General features: G+C 41.9%; 3 protein-coding genes across 6 annotated transcripts in view; 1 reads left to right on the forward strand and 2 right to left on the reverse strand.

Moving 5' to 3' along the window:
- Nucleotides 1-70: 70 nt before the first annotated feature.
- Nucleotides 71-6,376, reverse strand: alox5a (arachidonate 5-lipoxygenase a). The gene is made up of 14 exons (XM_051377079.1): nucleotides 5,933-6,376; nucleotides 5,033-5,231; nucleotides 4,832-4,913; nucleotides 4,618-4,740; nucleotides 3,834-3,940; nucleotides 3,572-3,744; nucleotides 3,327-3,473; nucleotides 3,009-3,212; nucleotides 2,842-2,928; nucleotides 2,297-2,475; nucleotides 1,956-2,077; nucleotides 1,505-1,605; nucleotides 784-954; nucleotides 71-581 (listed from the first exon to the last, which is right to left on the reverse strand). Exons 1-14 carry the CDS (start codon nucleotides 6,080-6,082, stop codon nucleotides 402-404), a joined length of 2,025 nt encoding a protein of 674 aa, XP_051233039.1. The 5' UTR covers nucleotides 6,083-6,376; the 3' UTR covers nucleotides 71-401.
- A 562-nt stretch (nucleotides 6,377-6,938) lies between these two features.
- Nucleotides 6,939-15,233, reverse strand: slc25a16 (solute carrier family 25 member 16). 2 transcript variants are annotated; one of them, XM_051377101.1, is made up of 10 exons: nucleotides 15,094-15,233; nucleotides 14,067-14,189; nucleotides 13,555-13,647; nucleotides 13,311-13,444; nucleotides 13,053-13,116; nucleotides 12,715-12,836; nucleotides 12,479-12,545; nucleotides 12,191-12,353; nucleotides 11,972-12,040; nucleotides 6,939-10,649 (listed from the first exon to the last, which is right to left on the reverse strand). In XM_051377101.1, exons 2-10 carry the CDS (start codon nucleotides 14,155-14,157, stop codon nucleotides 10,493-10,495), a joined length of 960 nt encoding a protein of 319 aa, XP_051233061.1. In that variant the 5' UTR covers nucleotides 14,158-14,189; nucleotides 15,094-15,233; the 3' UTR covers nucleotides 6,939-10,492. The 2 variants fall into 2 exon arrangements, with proteins under 2 accessions (XP_051233061.1, XP_051233052.1); XM_051377092.1 differs by lacking the exon at nucleotides 15,094-15,233 and adding an exon at nucleotides 14,361-14,754 and having other exon boundaries at nucleotides 14,067-14,191.
- tet1 (tet methylcytosine dioxygenase 1) overlaps nucleotides 14,773-19,407 on the forward strand; it is a 30,147-nt gene continuing 25,512 nt past the window's right edge. The window contains exons 1-2 of one of the 3 annotated variants that reach the window (XM_051376995.1): nucleotides 14,773-14,865; nucleotides 16,068-18,449. In XM_051376995.1, coding sequence (XP_051232955.1) covers nucleotides 16,242-18,449 — 2,208 coding nt within the window. In that variant the 5' untranslated portion in view covers nucleotides 14,773-14,865; nucleotides 16,068-16,241. Of the gene's footprint in view, nucleotides 14,866-15,384; nucleotides 15,531-15,666; nucleotides 15,798-16,067; nucleotides 18,450-19,407 lie in introns of those variants that run through there. The other 2 variants (XM_051376974.1, XM_051376984.1) reach the window with 2 other exon arrangements.

Here is a 19,407-nt window from a genome sequence, read left to right on the forward strand (position 1 = left end):
AATTTATTGTGCAGTCTGAATTTAAATGTCATGGTAACTGGATTTGTTTGTGAGAGACACTGTTAAAAGGTTATTATCAAATGTAAAGCAATTTAACTTTATTCAGCGGCTTTTGTTTTGCACAGCAGATAGAAATGACACACTGCAGCTATAAATTGGAAACTTGATGCAACAACATTTTAACAGATATTCAGTCAAATAAGCGACAAAAAACAGTTTAGAAGCTGGCTAGTTTTTGTCATTTATGCATTTACATATCAAAATCACACACTCGGATGACAAAATAGTTCTCTAATAGCGTATTTGGACTCAGTAATGTTAGCAGAACTTCAGCGTTCTTTATGCAAAATATCAAGTAGGAACATGACAATCCTCCTTTCCAAAGAAGTGAGTTTTATTCCTCAAACGGCGACACTGTTTGGGATTCTGTCAGGGGACATGTTGTAGTAAGGCAGCTTCTTTCCATCATTCCTCCTCTTGATGGAGCTGGATATCTCTGCCAGCTGCTTCCTGAACTTCTCCATCGCCGCCTTCACTGGCTTCTCTATGAAGTGTTCATCAGGATACATGCCCAGGTACAGCTGCAGGGCAAGAGAGGAGACAGGTCATTCAGCCTGGAGGCACACTGCAGGGGAAAACTGCATGTCTAAGTAGAAGGAAGCTTTTTGGGAAATTTATAGTTTCCTCTTTTCTGGTCTTTAAAACAACCCAGTCTGTAGTCAGACGTGTGCAACTGTGCGAGTGATTGCCTGTTTGTTTGGATACAGAGTTCCCTCCCCGTACCTCGTTCTCCTGGTACTGGCTGAGGGCCCAGACAGCCCCCAGATGCCAGCTGGACCGTCCGCGATCAGGGAGGCTCTCGATGATCATGTTCACATCTGCCAAGCCCTTCTGGTTGGGTGGAGGCCGTCGCATGGTAGATGGAGCGTTGGGGATCCAGGAACACCAGTCATACTGCACAATGTACACAAAGAATACAGTATGTGCATGCAGTACATTTACTCAAGTACTGTATTTATGTTGAATTTTAAGGAACTATGAATATTTCCATTTTCTGCTACTTTATACTTATACCTCATTGCATTTCAAAGGCAAATATTATACTTTTCTTTCCACTTTATATATCTGACAGCTCTTTTATTTATTTTCCCTCTAAACTTCTCAGATTGGAGAATCGGCTATTTCACAAAAAAGCAAAGACTAGTAAAAAGTTGAAAAAATTAACACATTTGTGTTGTTTTTAGGATTTTAAATGTACGTGTTTTGGAGTATTTTTACACCATATTTCTAGTACTTTTACTTAAGTCGAGCATATGAGTACTTCTTCACATCCATGTGCTTGTGAACAAACTATTTGTTAAACTGAAAAGTGAATTAATGAATCATAACTGTGTCAACGGACAAGAATACATCCACAACTGTAAGGCTAATAAAACTGAAATATTTGATCAGTATTATATAATATAAATATTGAATGTTAAGTTCCTGATTATCTCTTACTCACCTGCCCGAAGTTGACTGCTGCATGCTGGGCTGAAGCAGTGAATACAACAACGGTCAGATACTCTATCAGCTCTTCACGCGATTTCACAGACTTGGGAAACTCTGTGCACGGAGATAGACGAAGCCAGATTTACAAAAATCAAACCTTTTCTCTTTTGTAGGGTTGCTGTGTAAAAGATCCTTACACAATGCACTGAGATAGTTAATGGAGAAATGCAGGAAGGGTATTACAACATTGGTGCTCAGTCTGTGACACCATAAGACACAATGGCTTCCTGTCTTCACCCTCAAACCATTTGTCAATGACAGAACAGATTTGAATTTGTAATGCTGTCTGTTCCCTGCCATACCTGTCTTCTCCATGAAATATTGGACTAATTAAATATTAAAGGGGTGAGCTGCTTCCCTCCTTGAAAAAAAGAAACTTCACACATTGTCTGTAATGTACCCACCACAGTAATCGAAGTCCTGCATACCGAAGCTGCACACATCTTTAATAAAGGCCTGGATTTCTTCATCTTCCTGCACTGTCTCATCGCTGGTGTAGTAAATATGCACCACATCAGACACAAAACTGTCAGAAAGAAAACAGGACACTGGTCACACATTGGGGAAATAAAAAATGCTGTAATTTCTCTCCCTTTGAATTTCTGTCACACTCTCTCTCTCTCTCTCACACACACACACACACACACACACGTGTAGAAATGTTCCCATACCTCTAACTGTTCATCCTTTCTTTTCTTTTCCCCAAATACACAAACTATTCATCAGCACTGTCTATAAAAACTACCTCTTTGTGGCCTCCCACACCCTGTAGCCGTCGTCTCTGTAGAAGTAGGTGGGCAGCTCTTCCTTCTTGTCCACACCGCGGGCCTTGATCATATCCGGGAAGCACAGAGACCTGAAGGTCAGACACTTCATAGCCTTCTGAATCAGCTGGACGTGACCACCTCCACCGGTTGCGTTCGCCTTGATTAAGATGGAGGAGAGACAGCATCGTAACGTGTGTCACTTAGATTGTGTTTTCCTATTTCTATGTACTATGCACGTGGTGTCCATTACTGAATGCACTATGGCCTTTTCTGAATATTATTTCGTTAATTAATAGGCCTTAACAGCACATCATTTCCTCATTGTTTCATTTTTGTTAGCTTTTAACTCAAAAATAAAACCCCCAATGAACTGTCACCAAAGTGCCCTTTGTTTGTGTACAGTATAATACAGATAAGCAAGGTAAAGCTGCTCTTTGCACTCTTCTTTTTCTCTAACCTTTCCCTCGTCCCTACTTCTCCTTTCCTTCTTTCATCTTTCTGTCCTACACATCCACAAACTCACCTTGTCAAAGATGCCACACTCACAGATGAGCTGCTCCCTGGCCTTGGTGTTGATAGCGATGGTAAAACGAATGTGTGGCATAAGCAGCTGGAAGAAAGGCACACCAATCCGTGAATCAATCAACCAATCAGTTAATCAAACAACCAATCAACAAGCCAGAGTTTTACCTTATACACTGGATGAACGGCAGGGAGCTGCCTGAACATGGCAATAGCAAACACCTCTGTGATGAGATGTGTCTTGAGCAGGTGTGTAATGGTCTGGTGGTACTGGAAATCAGCCGAGCGGACCCAGATCTTAGCCAGCAGCCAGTCATACTGACCATCAGTGGGCAGGAAGATCGGGTTGTGATCACCTGAAGTCTGCCCGAGCTAGAAAGGCAGATGATGGGGAAGAAGCAGGAAAAAAGAGGAGACATTGATTTATACTCAAATGTCAACTGGGAAAGGAAATGCCCCCCCTTATGGTAACACACATCACTGTACCTGTATGGCTATGGGCAGGATCTTGTTCTGAATGTTCTTGTAGAGAAGACAGATCGGAGCTGCCAGGTACTGCAGTGTGCACGGGTCTGTGCAGTTAGCACTGATGCCGTCTATCACCTCGTAGTCTACAATGTAGATGTTACCTGCCTGGAGCCAGAACATTGAGTACATTTGTTTTAATGTATGTTTTAATCTTAGATATGGAAAATTAACAGATTCACAGAAACTGACACAACCATGTTTACCTCTATCTCCTCCTCCAGAGTCAGCTCTCTCTCCAGGCTGACAGAGACCATTTCATTAGTGACAGGAAACTTGTCAGGAAGTTTGGTGCACTTTTGGATCATTACGGGGTTGCAACCATTTAGAAATTGGTACCCAAACATGAAGTCCTCCTTCCAATGTTGCATCACATACTCTGGATAATATACAATATATGATACATTCTGATATATGTGATATGATATGACATGATATGATACGATATAATAGAAATGTGAGGCTGACCTGAGATTGTGTTTTTGATTCTCACAAAGATTTTCTCAAAGTCTGCGAAGTCGCTCCAGGAGGACTGGAACATGTGCATGAACTGGTTCACAAATAGGTTCTCTATTCTGGAAATTCATGGTTGTTATCATCATCATCATTATACTCATCATAATTATCATCTTTGTCACCATATTCACATCAAAAAGGTCAAATCTAATGTATTTTGGTGTAATAAGTTAAATAAACACTGCAATTAAAACTCATTCTGGAAAAGGAAATTACGTCTTGTACTCTACATGTAGTTATTTTTTTGCAGCAAGAAGCAGCACTAAATGCAAATTTACTTAAACTATTTCTGTCCACAAAGATGCCGTATTTCTGTCAACACTTTGGAAGCTCTGTGTGACTCATTTTCCATTTCAACTATTTTCTCCATTTCATAAATCAGATATATTATAGGACCTCATTTTCAAAGTTTTGTAATTTCTGCTATTTCTAGCTTTGTTCAGAACTGCTGCCTGATGCAAACAGTTTTGTTCTGCACTTGTTTTCTGTTATTGTGTCTATGTGTAAGTTCTCTCATGTCTGCATGAAAGTGCAATGCAAATGTCCCCGCTGATAAACACACAATGATGCCTCTGTTTGTTCCAGGTAATCCTGAGTACAGAAAATAGAGGCGTGTTATCATGGCTTTGCATTAAAATTCCACTGACTCCCTCTGAGCTGCACTGAGGGGCGTCAGCTGTCCTCACAACTACTGTTAACCTGTTTGCTGCAGCTGGCTGTTACAGGGAGCACGTACGCCTTACTGTAGTTCAGCACAAAGTCCACTCCCTTCTCACTGTCAAACTGGATGTCCCGGGGCAAATCCTTGTGTCTGTTAGCATCTATGCTCATAGGAAAACCTGGCTGCCACTCTTTCCATCTACAAAGGACAGCAGTTAGTAGATATTAGTGAGCAGTCTCAGTCTCCTACAACATTCAACCACAAATATGCATGTATAGAGTGAACTTGCCTGTAGGTTTTTCTTCTCATATCCAGCTCTTTTTGTCTGTGCTGCTTGACCAGGCTGGTCTTATCATCCTGAGGCAGATGTGCTACAACAGAGACAAGACAAAGACAAGGATGGAGCAGAGCTTGTGTGTTTAACTTACGTTTCAGCACAGCAGACTCTGTGTGATGACAAAGAGTGGACAGGTAGTCTGTTAGGCTTTACCTCTTCCATCACGTAGCACCACTTCCTTGTCATCTACCAGCCAGCGGAAGCAGGGGAACTCCACATAGTCCCCAGATGGGGTCTTGACTGTGATGTACCTACAATACCAGTCATCATGCACCCAGTACTTCTTTTTCTCAATCTTCACCAACACAATGTCACCCAGGTTCTCCCCGACCCTCACGTCATAGGAGTCCACCTGCAATAAAGTTGGTGGTTCAATAAATATGCAGTATGTGCTGGAAAAAATGTGTAATTTACTGAATCAACTGAATGTCACCCGTGCTTTGTGTAAGACACATGCATTTTACAGGTAATAAGACACAGGAAAGAGTAGTTTTGGGACATTTCACATATGCAAAAATGCCACTTAATACAGGCACATGCAGACTATTTTATTTCTTGTGCTTTATGAAAAAACTTCTATTACTTTCTTATATCACTTAATCTTTAAGCATTCTCTCTGGAGAATAAACTAATGGCAGCGGTTAAATTAGTCAAGAGTACATTTCAGTGACATTGTAGAAGGACCTCTACTTACATCACATCTTATGTAATTTCTGAATGTTGTACAGTAAAGATAACAAACCTGCCATGTGAACCTTTACTTTATAGAACATCCTAAATAATAAAGGTTTCCCATTAAAATATGTTTAATGTTCACAGCAGCAAACATTTTCTTTATTTTTTCCAAATAAGGGAAAGTGTTATTTTCCCTCCAAAATACAATTTTGGAACAGACTCAAGTTATATCTCTCTTGGAATCTTCTTCCTCTTTTATCTCAATACCTGCAGTGTTTGTTTGCAGCTGTTGATGCTTATCACTTGTCAGAACATAAAAATGAATGCAATTGTCACACAGTCATCCTCACAGCTCTACAGCAGTGTAACATCACTTACCGCCCCCCTCTCAAAGTCATTGTACAGAGGTTTGTCCAGCAGTGTTCTCTCGCTGCATCGCTCCGTGCCCACCAGTGTAATGTAGATATAGTCATCTGTCCCTGCGAACCACTGGCTCCCAGTGGAAACTGTCACTGTGTAAGCAGGCATGGTAGTCAAACAGGATGAAGAGGACTCAAAAAATGTCCAACTGCCCTCTGAAGATTCTATCGCCCACAAAAAGTAGAGCAAAGTTTCCCCTTTTCGCTCAAAACTTCTTTAACTGATGTACACTTCTCCCCATTTCTCTTGCACAAACACCACAAAAGTGTGTAATCAGGCAGAAGAGGGAGGTACATGACACAGACAAGATCTCGCCCCTCAGTGATGAGAGATCTCCACCCTCATGTTGCAAATGAGGTCAGAATATAATACCACTGTCCCTCCTAGATGTGTTATCAATGGCGATTCAGGTGTACGGACATGAATACGGGCAGTGAAAAGGTGAGTGCCAGGGATCGATATCAAATTCATTTTCTTTGTCTGCAAAGTACACAAGAGTGTTTTATAAAAGCATAATAGAATAAATTCTTGCATTACAGACAAACACTGAGAAAGCCAGAGTTTTAATTCAGTTAGTCTGACTGTATTTATCCGATGATGTGATAATGAACATCAAGGGACATGTGAGCAAACACGTCTTTTACACATCACATTTACCAGTCAAATCAGCTTGTGACATCGAACAACAACAGGCAGTGTATTTCGGCTGAAATAAATGCAAATGCAACATCGAGTCCCTCTGTGGTTTTACAGATGAAACTGTAACAACAATTTTAACAGGGGTTGGTATGTGTGAAACTCAAAGTGGGAAGTAGAATTAACTTGTTTCTGTTTTACAAGTTTGATTTAAAAGCTTTTTTACTCTCTGTAGAAGGACTAAAACACACCTATGCCAGCTACTGCCCCTTCTCACTCGGTTAAAGACAGTTTCCATTGAAAGACAAAATAAAGACACAAGGGTTGGTACTGTTTTAAGAAGGTGACATAATGTAATTCAGACACTGCTTCTAAAAAAAACAAGGCAGGCAAAGCTGAACATTAAACAGAAAATTAAACTGACAAACAAAGAAAAAAAAAGGCATTTTCATTGTTGAGTCATTCTCACATCAGTGTATCTTCTTTCAGTCATCTACCCCAGACTGATAAAGTAGCACAGCATACCATTACATACATTTGCATGGACAATTTTGGAATATTTCTCATTTTACATAATTATCTGTTGCAGAGAGCAGCTGGAACAGAACTGATCTGTTTTCTAAACCCAAAAGAAAAACAGCAATAACAGTGAAAGATCACTAAATGAAAGCTTCTAAACACAGCAGTAGTTCAGTTGAATAAGTGGCACCATAAAAAGCAGCGAAAAAAAAAAGTCGCTGAAAACTATATTCTGTTTCCCAAATGGTAGCTACCACTTACCACCAGTGCGAGTGTGTGATTATACTCTTAAGCCCAGGCAGGTAGGCACAGTTGGATACTGGTGTTCAGTTATTGTTACATACAGTTGGCTTCTTATTTACTCGCACTTGGGAGAGCTTTATGTTCAGAGATTTTTAGACTTTTGTTCAGCAACAACTTCCTTCGAACTGAGGTGCTGCCAAGAGGTAACCGAAGGCTATTGAGATCCCACATCCTCCGCAGTAAACAGGTTTTAAAGTGTTCAGTAGTCTGAGTGTGAATTCTCAGTATATTTCAATATTCTAGAGCAGTAGTTCCCAATCTAAGGGGTCTGGACCCCTCCAACGGGTCACATGATTAATCTCAGCGGCCACAATATGATTAAAGAGAACCTCAACGCCACCTTCAAAACTTAAAATAAATGCATTTGAATCCTGACATACCGTCACCGCCCAGGCAGTACAACCACTGATACTGACACACCCACCCCCTCTGTCTGAATTAAAGAAATTATAATATAAATCAGTAAAATCAATAAAAAAGTTTATGCTTTTTTATTTTTTGGGGGGGTAAAAATGCTCTGTAAATGTGTAATTAGTAATTATTTTACATTATCTGAGCATGCATATTTTGCGCAGGAAGTCAGTCATGGGAACTTGGGATCCCAGTGACATTTTGCATAATACAATACAAAAGATTTGCTTTTGGCCCTTGGCTCGCCATTAAGTTTCAGTTTTGTACCTCCAAGGGAAAAAAACAACACTTTTCAGCCAGTTTGAGATGCTTTAATGTTTAGATTGACGGTCACTTAGTATTCATAAAATAGTAAGTCCATGTGTAACTCTCGGTCAAAGCATCTTCTATACTGGCCTAAACTGAAAGCAATGACTGCAGTCTCCGCCTTCACTGACGGACAGACGGTTAACTGCGAGCTTAGACTAGTGAGAATACAGCAGGTAGCAGAGGCAATGGATGATATCAGGGAAGGTGTAAATTTGCCACAAACAGAATTAACAGTGTAGAGGTAGAGGTATTCATACTACAGCTACTCTCATTTACATGCCCACAATCTTTCATACTCTACTCTGTCCACACTGCTGACAGCAGACTGTTTCAGAGCGAGGGTTGGGGGTGGATTGGGTAAATGTGACTCCACCTAGTAATTCGGTGTCCCAGGGTACATCATAGACTTTACAAATATTTTTTGGTGGGTCAAGTGGACAAAATTACCGGACTGTCCCTAAAAAAAATCAATTTAATGTCATAAAAAATTGTTTGGAATTCCCTCTAATTTCTGCTGTTTTGTGGAATACTGGGTAGTTTTACTTCTTTAGGTCTCCAAATGTCCCAGTCTGAGAATATTAGAGGTAAAAAAACTGTGATGAGTGGTCGTATGTAGACACAAGCTCAAAAGGGTTAAAAAAAACCCATTGTTCTAAGGCATCTGCTCGCCCCCAATTCATATACAGTGATCTAAAACTGAGGCATCAACTGTAGCGTGTGGAGAAACTCCTCTAAAACATTAATCACTCCTGTGAAGTAAGACATCGAATGAAGTGGAAGGCAAAAAAAATAAATAATGCTTATCCAACAAACTGATGAGGCTCATGCAAACATTGGCAGCAGCTGGCCTGCGGTGCACTTGAGATTGAAAGTGATTAAACAACACTTTCATTCAGTAATCAATGTTCAGCCTTTCTGGGGCAACAGCCTTACTGTAGCTCCAGTGAATAGTCGAAAATGTTGGCTGAACTGGGTTAAAAACACTGCATATATTATACTCACTATCTGACAACTTGCTTTGGTTAAAGCAAAACATTAAGAAGAAATCATGAAGATCCTAATCTGACTTGTATTTGACAACAAGTCTAAGACATTTCTATGAATGTTGTGTCCAGCTCTGATGGTAAACAATACAATCTATATTCAATGCTGCCACCCAGTGGCAAAAGGTTGCTAAATCAATAACTAAAAATAAAAAGCTACAGTGATGAAGTGCAAATTTCTCCTGAGTCCCTCCAAACATGTCAGACTTACATCCATAATACATCAAAATGCTGACATCTCAAACACTCTTAACAACTCAGAATATCTCTCTGATCACAGCTGAGCATGGATTTAATATCATCAAAACTACAGACTAAACATCTGAGTGCATGTTAACCAACATAAAAAATAGCAATTTAAATTATAAACAATAACTGCTCTATTCAAGGTTTGGCAATAAAATTTAAACTGAAATCATGTGCCATGTCGGTCACTCCATCTTTAAAAATAAAAAATAAAAACCTGCCAGTGAACTGTTATATCTGGGTTGTATGATTTGTGGAGTAGAGGACAAATGCAAAGACACACTAACAGCAGCTTTTCCTAAAGTTACTACACCCCAAACGTGTACATTTAAAGACACACTAAGTCCTGAATAAGCAAAACATTATGAATCATCTGATTATTTTAAAATTCCAGCCATCTCTTCCACAAGAGCCAAACCTTTCACCACCAAGTCGGTAAAAAGTAGACGATAAACAATAAAGAATTTAAGTTTCCATGATGGGTGATACACTATTCAAATAAATTAATAACACGAGTTCCCTTCTTTGTAAAGACACCGATTAAAAATAAATTGATAATTTGATCATTTTAAGATGGTGTCCATCTGAAGCGTGTTGACATCTGTGTTTGCTGTGTTAATTAGGGGGCTTCTACACAATCAGTTGTTGTAGTGTTGCCAACAACACTGTTAAAGAGCATATCATTGCCCAAACCCATCCAACTAACCTAGCCAGACCAAATATCGCACATCATGGCAGTATCCATGCAGACATTGATGAAGATGTTGCTCACATGTCTACAGTAAATCCTCTCGTTAAGAGGTAGCTAGTCACGAAAACACAGAGCACGAGGGAATGAAACAGGACAGACATGGAGCGTCTCACTGTCTGATATCCAGTTTCCCTTTCCAGCATAAAGTGACTTCTGTGGTACCTTCAGTGAACTCCAAATTGTTTAAGACGTAGCGATAAAGCCTCAGATGACTCTACCAAGGAAGCATTGAGGTTGATGATTCGGAGCGTGCAGGCCCAGGTCCAGACTTGGAAAGTAAAAAAAAAAAAAAAACAGCGACTAGTTCAGGTGGAGGAACTGCTTCATGAACTCGTAGGTGGTAAAGGCCACAGCCTGGGAGGGGACACAGCGGATGTAGTTGAGAGAAAGGCCTCGGTACAATCCCTTCTTGATCCCATACTTCTTATACACATACGTCAGGGTCTTGCTCAGCGTTCTGTTCAGGTGTGAGACATGAAATTATACACTTTTTAGAATGATAGAAAAATCATTAAAAACTGTGTGGTCATGTTATGTCCCGATCTTTGTTTTCTTATAAGCTCACCAAAGCAAATTCCTATTAACTATGTTAGCTGACAAAGAATGTTCATGTTTTTATGGGACATTTTGCAGTTTTTATTATTGACATTAGAGGCCCTAAAAAATGAGGTCCGCCTGTGCTACGGGGAACTAAACCCTGTTGATCAACAGCCTTCATATTAACAGCTTTAATAAAAAACTTCCAGGGCACTAATGCACTGACTGGACCTTGTGAATGCATTCCTTAAAAAAAATCCTAAATATAAAAGGGAAAGCAGATAATGCAAGAACAATGAGCAGTGTTTGAACTGGCATGTGAACTTGTAAAAGGTATGAACGGTATGTTGCTGTAGTTTTACAGCTCAGTTGTTATTATGCTCCTTAATGTTTTGGGCTTTAACATTTTTATCTCATGTAAACATCCCCCCCAACCCTATGGAATTTTCTCTCCAGTTGTAAGCACGCACATCATCAAACTCTACTTACAAAACCAAATGTGGAATCAGCTATTTTAAAAGGGAACTCCTCCATTAACGTTCAGAACACTTTCGCATTCGAACTTCCAGAGCTCTGTGATTTTGCTGATTTAAAAAAAACAAAACCCATATTACAGTGAGTGCTGAACCACTTTCCTGAGGCTACTATAAACAGGTTAATTTTTAAAACAACTCCCAATTAGAGACGCACTAATGACTTCTTCAGAATATGCGAGTACCAATTAGCTCTGTAGCTAGATGAGCACTTAACTATCACTCGTGAAATTATAAAGTTCATCAGCACTGTGTTGTTTTTGTCTCTGTTATTACCCTCAGCATTACAATACACCCTTACAATTATTTCTCCTTTAAAAGATCCAGTGTATAAAATTGTGAATGCCCCATGCAAGGCAGCCCGCGGCGTCTGTAGATATAAAAGGTTCATTCTAAGGTAACAGAAACATCCTGTATTCGGGATCATACACTAATGAATGTTATATTCCATTTCTGCCAATCGAGCCTCCTGTTACATACAGGACCTCTTCTAAAAAAGGGTCACCCATAAGATTACAATTTCACTGCAATGCTTCCAAATGAAATCAGAAAACAATACAGGAGCAACATTTGTTTCTGAAATCTATCAGCCAAAAATGAGTCTAATCATGATTTTACGAGGTACACCGCACACACTGACAGGTGTAATGTACAGCAGTATATCACGGTATAGCAGAATATGGAGAATAGGAACATTGGTGATACTTACACACATTTCTCCGAGTCAGGAAGCACGGACCCCAACTGCATTCTTCTCCTAGCCACATCCAAGGGGTACCTAATGACAAGAAACACAATGTGGAACATCAACCAACAACAAATCAGCATAATCAATAACTCCAGCCAGCCCACACGAATTAACTAGCCATGTTGACAGCTCATCATTTATCAAGTCTGGAGTTTGAAGCTTGTTGCCGACAGCACTTACGATATTGTCTGAGCGATGGCACCAGCAACCCCTCCACAGAGCAAGTTAACCTGGGGTTTCAGAATGAGGACATCGGGGTTGTCTGAGGAGGGGCGTCCCAGCAGCTCTGGGAAATGCTTCAAGCCGAGGCTCTTCAGGGTGCCAAAGGTGAAGAATGAGAAACCTGGAGGATAAAAACGAGTGGGAGACAAAGAGTCACGCTAATGCAGCATAAAGAAGACTGGTTACATACTGTATGTTCACATTGAGCTTATATTCAAAGACTGGTATCAATGTATGCAATCTCACCTGCATAAGGGGCCATTCCAATCAGTGTTGGAGTAAGTCCTCTATAGAAGCCCAAGACACCCCCCTCCTTTACACAAAAGAAAAACAGGTCTGCTTGTATGAGAATGAAAATATACAGTTTAGATTATTCTCAATATTGACAAAAAACGTATTAAAGCATTAAAACTCTTACTAAACCTTTGATTTTCATGCATTTTTGATGAAAGGCTACAATGTTTGTGCAGGTTGAACACTACCTTAAGGTAGATGGTGTGGAAGGCATTGGCAATTCCAGTGTAGCGGTGATCTCCTGTCACCTGGAAAGCCAGTCTGGCTCGGATCACATCCAGAGGGTACGTGCATATCACTGCAGTCATCCCTGAAAAACAAGTAGAAACATGATTTACTGAGATTAAATACACTGTGGCTGTCTTTATACGGTATCTTTCCTTCAGATTTATTAACACTCTACGATGCACTTACTTATATTATTATATTTCTTTTACACAAGAAGAAAAAGTGTCTATGCCAGCAGAGAACATGATATCCAACTGGAACCGACTGAAAAGTCTTATCAGTGAGAAAGATAACTCACCTGCCATAGATCCTGCCACAAGGCGGTGGATGTGTCCAGAGGTACCGATTTGTTTGCTTAGCAGCTGTGAAGGAAATATTATCAGAAGCAGGAGGGAGGAAACAAAGGTCGGTTTTACCAATAAAATCAATGCAATAGTAAAAAAAACTGACAGTAGCTAAATATCACAGCAAAAAAAACATAAAAGCACTTCTGTCAACCTGTACTGTGAGTTTTATGAGTTTTTAAGACATTGCCCTTTGAAAGTAAACACTGTACCTTTTTATAATTGTCAAAGGCCATGAACTGGATGGCTCCATAAGGAAATATCCTGACCATCATTGCCCCATTACCCTTGTACAAGCCAAGGAAGCCTTCTTTCTGCGGCACAGCTTTGAGAGTGGATAACACTCCTGCAAAGAACGATCAGACGCTTAAAAAAAAACACAACACTTTTCCATGTTTGGCTGCTGAATTTCGGCAGTGTGGGATCAGTAAAGTGTATCTTATCTTGATGTTTTACCTAGATGTTTATAATGCGGGTTCTGGGCTTGAAGAAGAATCTTGACTCTGTCCAGAGGAGCGATGGTGCTCTTGGCACAGCATCCTGCTACACCTAAACAAAATGAGAGAAATCAACACGTTTATTGTTTAATATGCAACTTTTCATGCAATGAGACAGGCAAATCCTTTATAAACAGTGCCAACCTAAGCTTTCTAGTCACTGTCAGATAAAACAAATATATGTTTACCCAGCTTGTGTCTGTCTGTAAAAACTATTATTAGCTTTAATCATAAGTAGGTGTCAAAGGTAGCAAAGCCTGTATGTAGTATGTGAGGTCACTCCATGGTTAACTGTGTTATTTTTTTGCCCGGTTTCACAGGGAGGTCAAAGATCAATGTCAGCTGAGGAATGGTATCGCCACAGCTGGGAGACATTCAGTAGCTGGCTAACGTAAAGCTCAGCAATTCGCATTAGTTTCTTGTTCTTAAACCTAAAGTATGGTGAGAGGAGAGAATCTGGCTATAACCTACCTCCAGCTACAAAGGAGCGAAGCCAGTAGTAGTCCCTCTTGGCAGGGCTGCTTATGGCAGGAGGTGAGGAGACAGCAGCCTCCGATGTCATCCTTCCTGCTCAGGAATCTGCCACATCCATGACTCTGTGTGTGTGTGTGTGTGTGTGTGTGTGTGTGTGTGTGTGTGTAGGGGGGAGAGAAAAAAAAAATACTTTAAATGTACATGTGAATATGAGCATGAAGGTACTGGTGTCAGACAACAGCACATAACACAGCACCATTACGGTTGGCGAACGACGGGAGGGATACTCACAGGATGAAATGAAGAACCGTTATTGGGGCAAAAAAGGGAGCAGAGAGAGAGAGAGAAAGAAAGAGAGAGAGAAAGAAAGAGAGAGAGAAAGAAAGAGAGAGAAAGAAAGATCGGTGTGTTGAAATCTGGTGAACAAATCTCCGGTGAGTTGCCAGCTTCTCTCCTTTCCTTATTTCTCTCCGCGATACACCCGCCTGTTTGAACCCTAACGTCAGCGTTGCCGTGGATACCCGGTGGAATCTCCGTGAAGCTCGTCGTTCACCGGCCCAAGTTGAAAAAACAACAACAACAACAACAACAACAACATGACACAAACTGAAGTTGTGAATGAATCCGAGGCACGTCGTCGTGCCCTTCGCCCGGGATCGACTGACGACGTCTGTCCGAAAACAGTCGCACGTGGATGACGTAGGGTGACGTTATCCCGAGGGGACGGGGAGGGGGAATATGCGATCCAGTGCCGCTTTTATTAATTTACAATATTATTTATTATCGTCAAGGTGAGGTGAGTGAGATTCATTTTAATATTAATAACGTTATAAATTATACACAAAACTCCGCTTGTTCAATTTAAAACCTTTATAAATAAATAAATAAATAAATATATATAGAAAAAAAGAAAGAAGCTAATTAGCTTGCTAACATGAACGCGTAATAAACGGGTAACTAGCTAGCTATAAACACATCAACTGCCGTTGCTCCAGTGATGAGAAACAATCATTTTAGCACCCACCTGCGTACACTTGTTTAAACACACAGGCGCTGCGAGGCAAAATAAAATGACAGCTGTGTGCGGGGACTCCAGTCCAGGTTTTCTTGTCCACTGCCGACGACGAGGTTTTGGCCAGCGGAGCCCGTAGATTGCGTCTGGCGGAGGGAGAGTGAGCGGGGCTGCCCTGGATTGACATACGAGGGATTTTAGCGTTAACACTTTTTAACGTGTTGTCGTGCTCCGCAAAAAGGCTTACACGGTGCATGCTGAAAACCAACTTGTTCCGCTCGATGTTTGTTCATGTCGGTGCCTGTATCATGTCCATGTGTCATCGTCGTGAGAGGATTGAACTTGCCAGCAGTCTATATTTGCCGAGGAGGGAAACCAATACAAGGTCTCGCTGTCTCGCTGGAGCGGAGTATTATTAGCAGTTCAGACAGTCCAACTGTCTATCTCTGGTATGTAAAGCATTTCTGTCGTAAACGTGTAAATAAAAAACTTGCGAGCGGCGAAACAACCAATATGTACACGGCGCTTTAAACGACAGCGGTCAAGTGCAGTAATAATAATAAACGGCGACGTTGAAGGCGTTTTTACACGGTAATAACCCTCTCTTCCGCCAGTCAGAAAGACAAAAACAGGATCCGACCTCCGGCCAGAGCCCACTCCTCAACATGCCTGCCCTTTAAACTGTTACAGCTGTAATAGCCACACAGGCAGCTATGGTATTTGTTTCTGTTTAGTTCCTCTGAACTGAGTAATGATCTTATGTGTATGTGCATTTAATTTTCTCAACCTTGCAGCACTTACTTGTCCGAGAGGATATTTCAGGCGGGGCAAAAGTGTCATTTCCAACAGACAAAAACATTTTTTTTTTTTTATAGCTTTAGCTCCACAGCTATTGTCAAATCAAATTGTACCTGATGTTTTAGACTGTGTTGTTTTGAGAGTATCTGTATTTAGATTTTTTTCCCCTGTTTACTCTGTCTTTATAGGTCATGCCCTGCAATTACACAATAACGACAGCATCATAATTTGCAATTCAAGTATAAAACACGGAAGAGAGTGTGAGACGAAAAAAAAAAAAAAATTGTGTGCTCAGCAAAGGATAAACATTCACCTGGCTCCCATGCTGGCTGCCAAAAATCCTCCCCTCCACACCCTCAGCCATGCCCGCTACTACCAAATCCGCCAGGAGACAGACACCTGCTCAGAGGAAAAATGTCCAGAAAGTGATCAGCACCAAGAGGCAAACCTGCAACTCAAATAAACCCAGAGGAAGAGCCACAGAGAGGCCCCAGAAAACACCTGCAGGCAAAAGGTCAACAGCCAAGGCCCAGGCACAGTCAGGCCGAAGCCCCCATGGAAGAGGGGTTAGCGGGCCTACTGGTCAGGGTCCTGGGAGGTCCCTTGGCACAGTTAATCATGCCCTGAATGTAACAGGATCTGCAAGGCTTAGGCAGACGAGCAATCTGCCTGACCACTGTGGTGAATTACAAGACCCCCTAGGGCGAAGGAAGTCCCTGCGGGGCACAGGGGTTACTGTTACTCCCTGCCAGCTTCCTAAACCTAGCAGAGGAGGGAGGAACAGCAGGGGGAGAGCAGGGAGAGGAGCAGCATCACAGAAAATAAACACAAGAAAACAGCCGTCACCAAGCACCAGCATCAACGATTCAACTCCTGATGAGGAGGATGAGAAACTGGACACCTGTGATGCCGAAGAAATCCCTCCAGTTTCTCTAAAAACTGATTTTGAAGTTCCTGTGAGCATCAAAGATCAGGGTCTAGGAGTCACCAACGCTAAACAGGGCAGCCCGCTTAAAGCAGATTCACCGCCGTGTAACGACACACTGGAAGACTGTGTGCAGGGCAGCTGTGACAGTACTATAACCCAACAAGACAAAAAGACTGTCAGCCATAACAGCGCAGACGACCCGGGGTGTGTGATTGGGGCCTCTGTGTGTGATGATGTTGATGAACAGTTAAAAGTCTGCTGTGACAGAAGTGAAGATAGTCCCTCTGAGCCCTTTGCGCTAACGAGTATTGGGTCAGCAGGTGTGCAGGGTGGGAGCGAGGGAAATGACAGTTCATCTGTCTTTGGAAATAAGCTTGATCAACTTACCAGTAATGGGGAGGAAGATGATGTGTGTGCTGTCCAACAAGAGGAAGGTAACATGTTGGACTCGAAAGAAAACAGGGCCGATGAAAGAGTGATAGTTGTCACTGAGGTAAAAGAGGAGATAAATCATGAGAGAGGAGAGAGTTTGGAGGCAGAGAAAGCAGTTGAGAGGCAAAATGAGACCGTGGAAGAGATGGAGGAGACTGGTGAGCGGCTGGGTAATTGTGAGCAAGAAGAGGGAGGAAGAATTGAAAAGGAGAATGATGTGTCCATCAATCCTGCTGACTCCCACCCCAGCCCTCCAGCCCCTCAACCTCCAGATCCACTTCACTCTAACATTGGACTGACAGCACAGTCAGAATCACCTGTAAGTGGGTTACCTGTCTCAGCAGCTACAGCTACCTCAAATCCCACCAAAGCCCCCTCCACCTCAGAGTCACTTGAGCTAGAGGTTCTGAGCCAGGGTAAGACAGACATGCAACCTACTATTCATGGTGCTAAACCTCAATTCCCAGGGTCCTCAGCTGTTGCTGAAACTGCCCTGATGTTGCATACTGTTCTAGTGAAAAGAAATACACCTGTTATTATCCGTAGTGACTCCCTCAAACATAGGATCTTGAGGGATTCAAGCCAGGGGGAACCCCACCAACTGCTAAGCCCAGAGATTCCCTCTCCTCAGGGAGATAGACAAGCTTGCACACCAGCGGAGACCCAGACCAAAGATAGTGAATCCAATCAAGAGCCATTAGAGCGCTGCAGCCAGAAAGAGACATCTTCGCTGTCATTGTCGGTAAGTCCTCAGTTGAGCGTAGATGTTGTTACAGCTGAGAGTGAACCAAACCTCAGTGAGGCCAGTGTTGTGGTCGCAGTGCCAGAGCCGGACTCAGTGCCAAAGATCTTGACTCCATCTCTCGACAGTAGCTCCACCTTCTCCTGCAGCTCAGAAAGCACTCGCTCCTCTTTTTCTTTTGATACTGAATCCGAGGCAGGATATGGAGAGCCCAGCCCCTCTATTCTACCTGGATCCTGGGGGCCGGAGGCGGCCTTCTTGACCTCCTGGACCACTCGGAAACAACAGAAGAAAGAGAGGAAGAAGCGTAGCAGGTGTGGGACGTGCGAGCCATGCCTGAGGAAGATCAGCTGTGGCCAGTGCAGTTGTTGCCTCAACCGCAGAACAGGCCACCAGATTTGTAAGCTGAGGAAGTGTGTAGAACTAAGAAGAAGAGCTTCGTCTCCCCTCGCTCTCTCTGCTGCACAGGTGAGGCTTAAATTACACTGCATGCATTTAAATTACATTTAATAGCCACACATGACAGTGTTTTTATTGCAGTCAGGTCTTCAGTTCATTCCCTCAAGGAGGTAAAATTAGACAATGTTTTGAGTGGGAATTTACTGTAGCTTCTTTTTGCGTCCAAAAACAGCTGATCTGAAGCGCCTGAAAAAAGAGTGGTTGTAACCATCTGACAGTATTGCCTTTGATCTCTGAGGTTTCCCAGCAACAATAATCGAGAGTTGCATGAGCCAAACAGTTGAAACAGAAAGTTTCGCTTTCACGTTGTGATTCATGTTTTTTTGTGGTTGGTTTCAACAGACTCTGCACACTTAACTTCACGGTGTTTCCTGTTGAATGTTAGGGAATTGGTTTAGCGATAAAAGGGGAAGTGCTTGTGTGTGCGCGTGTGCGTGTATAGAGTATCAGGTGTGAATGCATACACGACTTGAGTGTTGATGATGCCGTGTGGTAGAGTGGAAGGCGCTGTCACATGACCAGCAACAGCTTAGCACGTGGTTGGAGTATGTGTCTGTTTTTGTGTGTGTGTGTGTGTGTGTTTGTGTGTGATTGTGCCCTCTATTGTGCAAGCAAGAGAATAAGCTATTTTATGAGCTGCACATGGTGACTGTGTGTATGTGCATGCTTGTGTGTGCGGATGGGTATGGGTATGTAATTAAAGCCAATTTGAGCCGGATGTTTTTGCACAGTGGCACTGAATGGCATTGTGAATGCATATTTTAGGAGAGAGAAACCAGTAACACAATAAACAACCAGAGCACCCGTTGACAGGGGACTTTTTCAGTTTTCCTGTCAGTTTTTAAAGGGGTTATAATTGGAATTTTTTTTGTCAAATGATAATATGGCTATGTAAAAGGGGTCACTCATAGTGATGCACATACAGAAAATGATCACCTGAATCTGCAGCTCCCCTCGACAGACACAA

This window comes from Dicentrarchus labrax, unplaced genomic scaffold (genome assembly GCF_905237075.1).
Source record: "Dicentrarchus labrax unplaced genomic scaffold, dlabrax2021, whole genome shotgun sequence".
Taxonomy (NCBI): domain Eukaryota; kingdom Metazoa; phylum Chordata; class Actinopteri; family Moronidae; genus Dicentrarchus; species Dicentrarchus labrax.